General features: G+C 41.8%; 1 protein-coding gene and 1 long non-coding RNA gene across 3 annotated transcripts in view; one reads left to right on the top strand and one right to left on the bottom strand.

The window, feature by feature from the left end:
- Tmprss9l1 (transmembrane serine protease 9 like 1) overlaps window positions 1-8,140 on the bottom strand; it is a 32,038-nt gene extending 23,898 nt beyond the window's left edge. The window contains 3 exon segments of one of the 2 annotated variants that reach the window (NM_001447027.1): window positions 1,983-2,242; window positions 7,487-7,679; window positions 7,978-8,140. In NM_001447027.1, the coding sequence (NP_001433956.1) occupies window positions 1,983-2,242; window positions 7,487-7,679; window positions 7,978-8,035 (511 nt within the window). In that variant the 5' untranslated portion in view covers window positions 8,036-8,140. 2 annotated transcript variants of the gene reach the window in all.
- A 50-nt stretch (window positions 8,141-8,190) lies between these two features.
- LOC148001170 (uncharacterized) lies at window positions 8,191-10,623 on the top strand. The gene is made up of 3 exons (XR_015636835.1): window positions 8,191-9,274; window positions 9,456-9,516; window positions 10,557-10,623. It is a non-coding gene; the product is annotated as an uncharacterized LOC148001170 (long non-coding RNA).
- The last annotated feature ends 2,512 nt before the right edge of the window (window positions 10,624-13,135 follow it).

Below are 13,135 nucleotides of genomic sequence, written 5' to 3'. Positions count from 1 at the left end.
AGATTAATAATAAATTAGTAAATAATTAATTTAATTAATTAATAATGAATTAACGACGGAACTGACAGGTCATGGCTCACACGGACCTGAGAAGTCACCTGTCGAAATTTTCACCAAACCCACGGAACAGGCACGCTTTTCTCAGCCCCTCGTGGAACCTTCTGGAAAACTGATCAGAGGCCACAAAGGAATTCTCAACAGAAACAGAGACATCAGAACGACCCTCGCGAGTGATCGGATCCACAACCTTTGCGTGTGACGTGGTCTGAAGCTGGACTCGGACAACGTCATGAACCGGAAGCCTGCGAGCGCGTGGGGCTGAGCAACCGGTAGTCACGAACGTGCGTTGCTAAGCGACCGGAAGCCGCGAACGCTGGGCTAAGCCACCCTTGGTAACAACAACCTGGTCCAAGTGGAATAAAGAAATTAAAGCCTTCGAGAACTGAACGGAACCGAAGGCACAGCACACACTGAGCAGCTGTGCCACACCAGACTCCATTCCCGCAGACGCAGGCGCCGAGATGCTCCTGACAAGGAACCCCGCCGGACACAAGGGAGGCGGTGCTGAAAGAAAAGATGGTTTATAGCAACCAGAGCTTCTCTCATAAAGAAATGCGTGACGTCTAACGACCGGTGACCTCATATCAGCGACATCACTACACACCTGACGTCATGCCAGTGACTGCACAGCACACATGATGGCATGCTGTTGACCTCACAGTGCACCCAAAGGCTCTAGGACAAAGGAAAGCAAATGCACCCAACAGGAGGAGACAGCAGGAAATAATCACCCCTAGGAGTGAAATCAATGAATTATAAACAAGCAATTCAAAGAGAAAGAGAAGACCTGGTTCTCCCGTAGCTAACCCGACCGGAAGTCACAAAGTCTCACGTTAACAACGTCAGAGATGAAACGTGGGGCCTCATGACAGGCACTGATGGAGTGGAAAGATAGCCCGGTGGTGAGAGCCCATGTTCGGAAGAGCTGGGAAATGTGAGCACTGTGGGAATTTTCTTAATGCTGAAGTTGGGTAAACAAAGTCGACAGGAAACAGAACTGTGACTCTCACAACAACAACAATAAAACAAAACAATAAAACCCATCAGAGACAGCATCAGTATGGAATCCACCGGGATTTCAGGGACAAGCAGACACCCGCACTCCTCAAATATCCACAAAATAAACCAGAGCGTGGGCCGTATCCTATGGCGTCATCGTCATGGGCCACATTCACAGCACCGTCAGTGCTGCCACATCCTATGGTGTCATCATTACAGCCGCATTCTATGGCGTCATCATCGCCCTGGTCACTGAGCCACCCTGAGACTCAACAACGAATCACAATTTCACAACTATTTCCATTTCGACCCCTGATGGAAAATCCTGAATGGAATCCTTGTGATGGAATGCAGGAATACAGACAAACACAGTCCGCCATGACTGACGGCGCTGTCCACCATGATTGCGTTGTGTGGAGGACGCGGGTGTGACTCAGCGTAAAAAAACCTTGCCTCTGATGTCATCCCACATCATTCGCGTCATCCCACGTCATCCGCAACATAAACAAACGGAGGGAGAAAGTGACAGGGCTGCCTCACTAATGCTAAAAACAGCCTTTCACAGAGTCCAACGTCACTTCATGCTGCACCCGCAGACCCGGGAGAGGCGAAGCCCCGCCCGCTGACATCAAAGTAAACAGAGAACAACGTCACCGATGCCGGAGACAACAGAAATCTGTCCTCACATCTGTCTCTCCTCACACCTGTCTGTCCGTCCTTGCATTCGTCCGTTCTCGCATCCGTCTGTCCTCGTATCCATCTTCCCATCGCTCCAATGCGGTGCCTGTGAGTTGTGTTTTCTTTACCACTAATTTCACCCCTAAAATAGCAACCAATTGAACCCTGTGGTGCAGGGGAGTGACAGCATTGAAACTCGTGACCCAAAGGAGTGATGATCTAGGAGGATGATGGCATCGGCTTACTTTGGGATTGATAGACTCCGCAATGACTGCACAGCCAGTTCAAACAGGTTTTCCTGACGATGATGTATGATGGAGGAAGTGAGATTTCCTTGCCCCTCACTGGGACCCGCAGGCGACTGATGACGATGCCATGAACGATGACGTCGTGACCTTTGTATTTTCCTCGTCCGGGGTTAATTCCAGGGTGGAGGCAGATTTCATCCCCACCAGAAACTCCGTCTTCGTGTATTGCTTTTGGGAGGTCAGAGGTGAAATGTTTCCTAAAGGGAGAGGAAGATGGGAAATAAAATGACCTGATTGGAAGCGTCTCTTCCCACCCATTAGTTAACGTGGCGGGGAGCTCATTCAGAGGAGAGAATCATCCTGGGTCCCCCAAGGGCTGCATAGATCCTGACGTCGGGGTCAACGCGAAGGCTAAGGCAGAAGAGGCTGAGTCGGGGCAGCGAGGTCCACGGTTTCCGGTCCGCTCGGGCTGTGATGGTCGCTGTGCCCAAGGCCGCGAATGAAGCCAGGGCGACGGCGAGCGGAGAACGGGAAGCTGCGTCTTCATCAGGACGGCAGCGAAAGTTAAAGTTTCACCGCTCCTTGAAGCAGCTTTTCCTGCATCCTTTCCTGAGGACGACACGTTAACCACAGACTCGGGCGACGATGACGAATCACCTGCTTTCTCTCTTTTCCATAATTAGGACTGCACGGGTCACGGTGCGGCCCAACCGACTTATCATAAAGGATGACATTGGGCGGTTGAAAAAGGCGGTAACTTTACATGAACCATATATAGAGTTTTTATCTACACTAAAATTAACATTGGACAGAACAGTGGTCGGAGAGGACGCGGGAGGACGACTGCTGAAAATGCCTGCTGTGCGGATGCTAATGAGGACGGCAAGACAGCATCGTTACCCACAAAGGGAATGGGAGACATTAGTGCTTATATGAAGCCATGCAAGGATATCTTTTCTGAAAATGGAAAGATGCATTTTTGGCACGTATTGATCCAGATAGAGTTATTAAATTATATATTTCAAAGACTTGAATATTATACCGGCATTTTAGCTCAAGATGAGTTGCCTGTAGAATGGATGTATACTAAACATACAGTTAGCAAAACATTAACAACTTATGAGGAACAAATTTCTTTAATTATTAATTATTCAACAAGGCAGACAAAGAGCTGTTACACTGTCGGGATGTGATTGTGCTGCTATTATTTTCCCATTGAGTAAAGATAAAGTTGAATATTTAACGCAGGTGTCTGAAGTTTCTCAATTAACCATGATTTCCTATACTAGAAATAGTGAATTTCATTTTCCCCATAGTAAATTGTGGGGTTGCTTTAGAAATCAGAAATCTGTGATAATACACTAATTTCTGTTGACCCATTACCATCTACTGTTACTGTGTTTACTGATGGCTGTAAGACAAAGAGTGCTTATTGTACCAAAGATAAATTTTGGGTACAGGAATCTTCTTTTGGGTCAGTACAACAAAATGAATTATTAGCAGTAATTAATGTATTGCAGGATTTTACTCATGATGTAAATATTAGAGCTGATTCTGCTTATGTTGTAGGAGTAGTATACAATGTTATGATTACTGTTGTTTCTACATCTAAGCCTATATAAAATACATTATTTTCGCATATTAAAGGACTATTGTTATTACAAAACTCTAGAATATTTATTACACATATTAGATCACATTCAAAATTGCCAGGACCTTTAACATTCGACAATCATATGGTAGATCAATTAGTGGCATTTGCTACCCCAGAAGAAGGACATAGTCATAATCATGCCAATTAAATATTAAATATAAACTTCCCTATTCTCAAGCCAAATGAAGTTTTGCTAATTGTCCTATTCGTAAGCCTTTACATAGAAGATGTATTCCGTCTGGCACTAATCCCAGAGGAAGGCAACCTAATGAATTGTGGAAAATGGATGCAACCCATATTTCTGAGTTTGGTCGCCTTTCATATAAACATGTAAGCACAGATGCTTTTTCATAATTTGTATGGGCCACGCCATCGCCTGGAGAACGCACTGCTTATGTTATACAACATCTATTGGAAACTTTTGCTGTTATGGGACTGCCCTCTAAAATGAAAACTGATAACAGACCAGCATATATTTCTTATACATTTAAACAATTTTGTCAACGATATCATATTGTACATATTACTGGTACAGAATACAATCCACAAGGACAAGCTTTTGTTGAAAGAGTTCACCATACCCTGAAACAACAAATTATAAAATTAAAAAGGAGGAAAAGAGATGACATTACACAGCCTGAACGGAGTTTGCAGACTAATCGCAGAACTATATTGACACAAGCATTATTTGTTATTAATTTTCTTAATTTACGACAAGGTGAAGTTTTATCAGAGCAGACAGACACTTTATTGAACTTCCCCCTGAAGGCATGGGACAGCCAGTATGGATAAAAACTGTCCGAGATGCTGAATGGCAGGAAGGGACATTACTGTATTTAGGTAGGGGATAGGGTTTTGTTTTGTTACAGGATGGGAGACAATTCTGGGTACCCAGGAGATGGATCCAAGCATGGACTGATGAGAACCACACCCTACCCTGGCAGGAATCCAATTAAACCAGCTACATTTTCTCCTGATGGAGATCCTCAGAGATGAAGAAGGTGTCCTCTGTTACTGAGGCCATGGCTTCTCTTAAGGTTGATAAACGACAATGGAGAAGGATACGTGCAGTGGCAACACCATTACCTACGTGAGGTCAGGTGAAGCGATTAACCTCTGAAGGACAAAAAATGTGTTGTCTCGTACGGGAAAATCCTTTACTGCAAAGCATTTGTTTTTAGCAATGTGTGCTTTACTCATGGTATGGTCTGCTGAGGTCAATGTGAGTTATTGGTCTTCTATTCCTAATCCACCATTATTTGAGCCTGCTACTCAGGGGAAATAGATGTGGTTTTATACACCACTGCAAGCATTTTATCATCTCCTTGGAATAATTTGACTTATTTGAATAAGCATAAAGGGGCTTTGTATAATTTTACTTATGCTGGGTCAAAGATGCCTTTGTGTTTAGGACAGAGACCGTGCCTCCAAATGGGCTTTCAAAATTGGCTATTACCAGGAGTAAAAGTTACAGGCTCCAGGACTCATTTGCAGCGATTGACAGCTTGGGCTATAAACCAAAACTGGAATAACATTACATTGTTAGGGAGCCAGTATATCCTGTTTGTGCTCAATTTACTTATATAGGCTTAAATTTTCACCCATTCATTTGGAAAAATTGCCTTGGCACGTTTGGAAAAATTATTCAGGATAAATGGATAAATTGGGGTTTTATGGCCAATTTATTAATACATGTTCAGAATGGACTGTTACCACTTGTGATATGTTTAATGTCACCAGGATGAGAGGAGAGGAGAATGAAGGCCTTAATGGATCCTTGCTGGGGAGATGGTGACACTGCTGATAATCAACCGGCCTCTGTGGAAGATCCTACTGGGTTTCAAACTCATTTGTGGAAGACGGCCGCTGCACTAAAAGAAGGTGTGCTTGCTAATGGAAACTTTGCTGGGACTGCTTAATCTGCCTCTCAGTATAATTTTACCACATTTAAGAAAGAAAAGGTTACTGCTTGTATTCCTAAGCCATGTTTGTTTTTCATAGATTTAATTTTACTGATTGATTTGCTTGTATTAACTGTCATTTGTATCCATGTATTAATTCCTCTATTCAGTTTATTATGAATCAAGATTCTATTATGATTATTCAGCAAAAATTATGTGTATGGATGCCTGTTAATTTGGGAAGTCATTGGTCTCAAGATCCTCTTAATCATGTGATTATTGAGTTTTTTAATAATCTGCTGAAGAGAAGTGAAAAAATTATTAGAGTCATCGTAGCTACTATTTTAGGCCTTTACTGTTGCTACTTTGGCAGCAGTTTCCAGCATAGCATTAAAAACCTCGATTCAGACAAAGTATTTCGTTGAGGACTGGCATAAACATGCACGTGAGTTATGGATCGAGCAAACTAAAATTGATACTAGACTTCAACATCAAGTAGGCGTTTTAAAACAAACAGTAGAATGGTTGGTTTGAAAGATGCTATCTATTGAAAAATATGTGGATTTAAGAGATGACTGGAATTCTACTTTTTGTGTTACTGAATATATGTATAATGATGCAGAACATGATTGGAAGTTAATTCAAGCCTATTTAGAAGGTAACGATAGTGCTACAAAAGTAATTAATGCCTTGAAATATGATGTTCCAACGTCTTTTGGTAAACAGCCTGAGGATTCTACACCTGAGGAAATAGCTAAGTTATTGGCTGAGCAGTTGACAGGATTAGATCCCAAAGCTTGGCTTCAAGGTATTTTCCATAGCTTGGGAGGAGTTAGTTTTGCCATAATGTTGTGTGCATTATGTATTCTGTTGCTTTACTTTTGCATGATTGAACCCCTAGGAGGGCATTGAGCTATGTTATGGAAAGTGTTTCTTTTAAAACAAAAGAAAAAGGAGGAAATTGTGGAGACACATAGAAGTGGCTCCCAGGCGGGGTCAAGGAAGGACAGGTGACAGGCGCAAGCAGGGGCTGCAATGCCTTGAGAAGGAAATGTTTCCCTCGCTTGACCTTAAACTGTTCTGCTGTGCCCTGCTACTGTGGAAGTGGCTCTCGCGCTCTCCTGCTAATGGCGAGTTTATTTTGAGAATAGGAAGAGGGGTGATTTGTTGTGTGACTATTTTGAGAGGAAGCCTTTGTTTGGTTGTATTTCTTTGTTTAGCTTTGCCTCAGTTGTTCCTGGTGCCGTGGGAATAACGATCTTAGGGTATCTCATGAAAATGGAAACTGAGGTAAAGCACGTTCACGTCTACAGAAGGGTTATACAGCTCGCAGCTGCATGCAGTGGCTTCTGCCTCTGCTCTGCATCCCCTGTGTCGGGGTTGTGTGTGACCCAGGGCCCCAATGCACGAGACGTTGACATAAATGTAAATAAATCGCTAAAGTCTAAACTGCGACGCCATTGTCACCGATCCCGGGTGACGTCAGCTCACAGGCAATGCTTGAATTTTGAGAATCTGAATATTTTTCATGTGAGTTTTAGAGAAAAACACAGTGAGCTGACAGCAAACAATGACGAAGGGAAATGTAATAATAATAATAATAATAATAATAATAATAGAGGCAAACCTGATGATAATAATGATAATGACGAAGGCAAATGTAATAACAATACTACTACTACTATTAATAATAATGGCGAAGGCAAAACTGTTGATAATAATAATGATGGAGGCAAACGTAATAATAATAATAATAATAATAATAATAATAATGGAGGCAAACCTGATAATAATAACAATGGCAAATGTAATAATAATAATAATAATGATGATGATGATGATGAAAGCAAACATGATGATGATGATGATAATAATAAATAATAATGACAAACCCAGACCGAACGGTATCGATTATTGATTTTTCTCGTGGCATTGGCCATACTCACAGTCGAGTCAGACATGTGACTGCGGACAGGATCCACCATGGATTAAGGATAATTCCCTGGCAGGTGTCATCAATGGCTGCGACCCAAGGGATGTTGTCGAACGTCGGCCATGAGTCCGATTGCAGGAGAGTGAACGGTCTCCGCCATGTTGGCAATGGGGTGAAAGGTCGCCATGGCTTCTGAGTGTTCAATGCTGTATAGGACGGGAAAGGAGGGCACAGCGGGAAACATTACTCATCGGAGGTTAGTGACGTCACACGAAATGAAAATGTTAGAAACAGTGACGTGAGATCATCCACGTGACCAAATATGGGATAAGTTTAGGGTCAACCTCAACCAATCACAGAAAAGAATGATCCACCGTAAACGGTAACGGAGGGATTCAAACACCGGAAGGGACTTAAACAGTGGATGAAAGCGAAAATGAGACGCTGAGTCAATGCACATTCGCGCAGAAAGGTTTAAAGAAACCGGAAGTCTACACAGCTTACGGCCAAGGCAGTGAATAAACAGCGCTGAGAATTGGCAGAGGAAATGGACGCCGCTCATTCTCACTTCAGGAGTTCGAACCCGAGGGACCGCCGGCTGAGACACTGAGTGAGGGATTTAAAGAACGGGAAGTCGAATGCTGGACTCGTCTGTGACATAGACGCCAGTCTTGGTTTATGACGAATCCAAGAGAACGGTGGTGAGGTGGTGTACGTGAGAAGCTCTGGATTCTTAAAGAGACAGGTCACCTTTTCGTATGAGTCATGTGATGCCCACCCTTCCCAGTTACCTCTCCCCCATCTCATCCCCCTTCCCCACTCCCCTTTGCCTCTATGAGAGTGCTCCACCCTCTCCCCCACTCCCCCACTCTCCCCCTCACTCCTCTAGCATCCCCCTATCCTGGGTCATCAGGCCTCCCTTACCTCCCATTGCTGTGAGATAGGTCTATCCGCGGCTACATATGCAGCAGAAGCCATGGATCCCCCTTGTGTGCTCTTTGGTGATTCAGTCCCTGGGAGATACGGGGTCGAAAAACCTTCAGCCCATTTAGTCCTTTCCCTAACCATTGGGGTTCACATGCTCAGTCCAAAGATTGGCTGAGAGAATCCACATGTGTATTGGCTAAGTGGGGGTAGAGCCTCTCAGGGAATAGCGATACCCCAGGCTCCTGTCAGCTTCGAGTAGGGTCAGGGTCATGGTTTATGGGTTAGGGTCAAGGGCTAGCATTAGGATCAGGGTCAGGAGTCAGGAATCAAGGGTCGGGTTTGGGGTCAGGGTCAGAGGGTGAGGGTTAGGGCAGGTCACCTGCCTCTGACTCCTGAATGCTAGGATTAAAGGCAGAATCAATCTCCCTCGCTCTGGCTCCCTCACTCTCCCTCCCCTCCCCCCCCCCCCCCCTCCTCCTCCTCCTCCTCCTCCTCCTCCTCCTCCTCTTCTTCTTCTTCTCTCTCTCTCTCTCTCTCTCTCTCTCTCTCTCTCTCTCTCTCTCTCTCTCTGCATTTCTCTTGCAAGGCTATATTTCCTATTCAAAGAGTGAGGCAATGACAGAGGTGAACCTCATTATTCAGTTTACTTCTGAGATGACTTACATTAGCACCTCTGGGTCAAGAAATAAGTGGAGGAACTAGCAGAGCTCCATGGTTTCTGTCATACACATGTGTGGGATACTTTAGGATGCTGTGATCTATGGTGATGTGCATGTGAACTTCACTCAAGAAGAATGGGCTTTGCTGGATCCTTCACAGAAGAATCTCTACAAAGATGTGATGCTGGAGACCAACAGGAACCTCACTGCTGTAGGTGAGACACTGCATTTTCTTTCAGTTTTTCAAATAAGAGAACAACTGTTTCTTTGTTACTGTGTTCTTCTGTAATTTCAATTGAGAACGAGGAAGAATGAGGTGAATAAATCAGGTTCAGTGAAGATAGTAAGTTACATTTTCCCTAATTTCCAATAATAATTCATACCACTGTATTTTAGGCTATAACTGGAAAGACCATAAAATTGAAGAACATTGTCAAAGTTCTAGAAGACATGCAAGGTAATTTTCATGTGTAAGTTGGTATGAATATGCTTCTGAAGAATTTTTAATGTGTCTGGACATTTTAAAGGAAAACAGAAGTATATGTAACACTTCTTTAAGTGTATGGATGATTATTAAATTCTCAAAACTCCATGAACCTCAGTGTTAGGTGTCTGATTTGTGTTTGCAAGGCATTCCTCTGAGAAAAAAGGCAAGGAAACAATGCCTCATAAGAAATTACCACTTACTAGCCACATTGCAGCTACCCTGTAGACATGACAATCTATTTAGTCTTATAATACTCACATATTGCAAAAGATATAAACATTGAATAGGTGAATATGTCCAAAACCCTCTAATAAGTAAATATTCCATCGTAAAGTTGGTGTTGCTCATATACCTGTAGTAACAGTGCTAAAGTTAGTGAGAGGGGCAGTTTATGAGAGTCAAGAATGTTTTTTAATAGGTATATCATGCATCACAATGGATACAAGCCATGTGAGCACAGGACTATTGAAAGGAGCAGTGTACCTCTGTCTCTGCTAGAACTATTAGAAGATATTTCCCATTGGAGTAGAATTCCTCAGTGTGATACAAGTTAATAATTAGTTTTCCATTTTCAATGGGAATATATCCACAAACTGGCACAGAAGAAAATCCCTGAGTACTAGGAATGTGGAAAATTTTCTCTGGCCAGTTTCCATTGTAAATTCTATACACAAATGTAGTGTATTTTGCACTATAGGAAAATAAGAAATTTATGAATGCACTCAGTGTGGTAAGGCTCTGAGTTCTTCCAATTTTTTAAATATGTAAAAAGCCTCAGAGAAAAAGGACACTACAGATGTGAGCCATGTAAAAAATGCTCCTACCATTTCAAAGAAGCAAAACAACCCATAATGAGGTGGGAACCATGAGTGTAAACAAAGTGATAAAATCTTAAGATCTGATTCCTCTTCACAACTAGACTGAATTGTAAAATTAATTCCTATAGATAAAAAGATTCATCAGTATAATGAATGTGATAAAGCTTTGACATATTCCAATTATCTTTCCAGGCATGAAAGAAGTCCTACTGGAGAGAAACCCTGTAAAGGTATTCAATATGGTGAATCCTTTGTACATCACAATAGTCTCCAAATATATAAAAGGACACATAGTAGAGAGAAACCCTACAAATGTAATCGATGTGACAGAGCCTTTTCACGTCATAGTTATCTCAAAACCCATAAAAGAGCACATACTGGATAGAAGCCCTATGAATGTAATCTGTGTAGTAAAGCCTTTGCATATCATAGTAATTTTCAAAACCATAAAAGAAAACATACTAGAGAAAAGCCCTATGGATGTAATCAATGTGGTAAAGCCTTTGCCTGACACAATAGTCTTCAAAACCATAAAAAAACACATACTGGTGAGAAACCCTATGAATGTGATCAATGTGGTAAAGCCTTTGCATGTTATAGTAGTTTTTAAAACCGTAAAAGAATGCATACTGGAGACTTTATATTAAATGGAGAAAGCAAAGGTTCCTGCTTTCCTGACTCTTATTCAAGATGGTACTGAAAAATCTTAGAACAATATAAAGCAAATAAAAGAAAGGAAGAAGTCAAATTATCCCTATTTACAGATGCTATAATTCTATACATCAAAGACTCTGAAGACTCCACCAGGAAACCTACAGAATGAATAAATACTTTCAACAAAATGGCAGAATACAAAAATGGCATACAAAAGTCAGTAGCCCTCTAATAAACAAATGAAAACTAAGACAAAACAAAGCTCCAAAACACTGGTCCAGCATATGATGTTCTGCCAGGAATCCCAGCTCTGGTGAGGCGGAGACAGGTGGAGCCCTAGGATTTGTTGTCAAGACAGCCTAGCCTAAATTACTGATCTCAAGTGAGAGACCTGACTTCAAAAACAAGATGGATGTTACCTGAGGAACAATATACAACGTCAGCATTCGGCCAAGAGATGCATGCACACACTGTATGCAGTTGGATCTTTCAGACAAAAAGCTGTAGCACATGCCAGAACATAGATGCCCCAAGGATTTTACACAAAAGGAAATAACCCAGTTGCCAAGAGACAAATATTCCATTTTATTTGTATAAAAAGCCTAGAGGCATCAAATTGGTAGCAATGGAAAGTAGCATAGTGGTTGCCAAGAGCTATGAGAGGGAGAAGTGAGAATATTTTTGGGTATAGCATTTCAGTTTGAAATGGTAAAAGAATTCTGGTGATGGATGGGAATCGTAATTCCATACAACTGTGAATGTACTTAATGCCACTCAACTATCAACTAAAAAAGATAAAAATGAGAGCCTTCATATTATGTATATTTTATAAGAATAATAAATAAAAGGTCCTCCCTCACCATAAAGTGGTAGGAAGGCTGGGCTCTGTATAACTGCAATTCAGGAACAGCAGTGTTACTTTGGTCAGTTTCTTAACTGCTTGACTGCATTTATATATGTGTATCTTAAAAATAAAGTAACATTAAAATGTCTACCAAGGTCTTTTCTAAGGTATGTGTTGAAATCTCAAAGGAAACTCCTTTGAGCGTCTTCATGTAATGGAGGCAGCTGTTGGCTCTGAAGGACTGAGAAGGAGGCAGAATCATAGAGAAGCCCAAGTGCTCTGCACGGCACTAACTCCCAGGCAGTACTTACTTAGTTCACTTTCCTTTATAAAAGTTCACAGAATGAAATTTTATGCCTATCCTTTTGGGTTGATTAATCACATGTGCTTCCACATGAAGTCAGCATTAGCTGCTTCCTTTGTCTGCAGATGTCTGTTTTTTAAGGTTTGTCCCTGAGGCTGGGGTGTGTGAAACCCCGGGCTGCACTGGTGGTGACCTGCAACATGAGAGAATCTTTTCTTCACATGTGTGTGCCATGTACTATCCGTGTTTGTGTCATCTTTCACTGTGGGGAAATGTTTAAATTCATGTTGGCATAAGAAAATATGCTAAGTGCTTGTTTAGATATTTAGACTAAAGTTTCATGTAACAAACGTCAGTTTATTACTCCTAGCAGCCTCAAGACAGGTTAAGCAGTAAACAATACAACACTTAGCGTTCAGTATTGAGGGACTCAGTTTCCTTTCTGAGTCCCAGACCAATGGAGTGCTAGGCAGCATCCTAGAACCTTCATATGCAAAACTGACTAAATAGCACATATCTTTCAGGATTGGTGCAAAATTAGGGGCGAAACATGTAAAACTGTGCAGGCCCTGTCACCTAACAGACACCAAATAAATATTAGTATTTCTGTCACTGGTGTTACTGTTATTATAGAGCCTATACAGAATAGGGGACAACAGTAACTGTGCACTGGTAAAGTATTTTTTTTCACACCATTAGCAATAATGAGAGATTGAGACTAAGACAAGTCTAGCAATTAGGATATTGAGTTGATTTCAATGATACCCTTTCACTTGGTCTTGCTGACTTTTAACTTTGCTAATATTCAACCCATCTTTTTATCTTGTTTAAAAAAACAAAAATTATATAAAATGCAATATTAAGGCAAGCTGACAACTGCATTTTCTTTTTTAAATTATTTCCTTATTTTTAGTATGTGTGTGGGAGTATGGAGGCCCCTGAGACTAGAAGTGTCTGGTACCCTGGAGC

This window comes from Rattus norvegicus, chromosome 14, assembly GCF_021556685.1.
Source record: "Rattus norvegicus strain SHRSP/BbbUtx chromosome 14, alternate assembly SHRSP_T2T, whole genome shotgun sequence".
NCBI lineage: Eukaryota > Metazoa > Chordata > Mammalia > Rodentia > Muridae > Rattus > Rattus norvegicus.
Note: the sequence above shows the minus strand (reverse complement) of the source record. Positions and strands in the feature narration are given on the sequence as shown.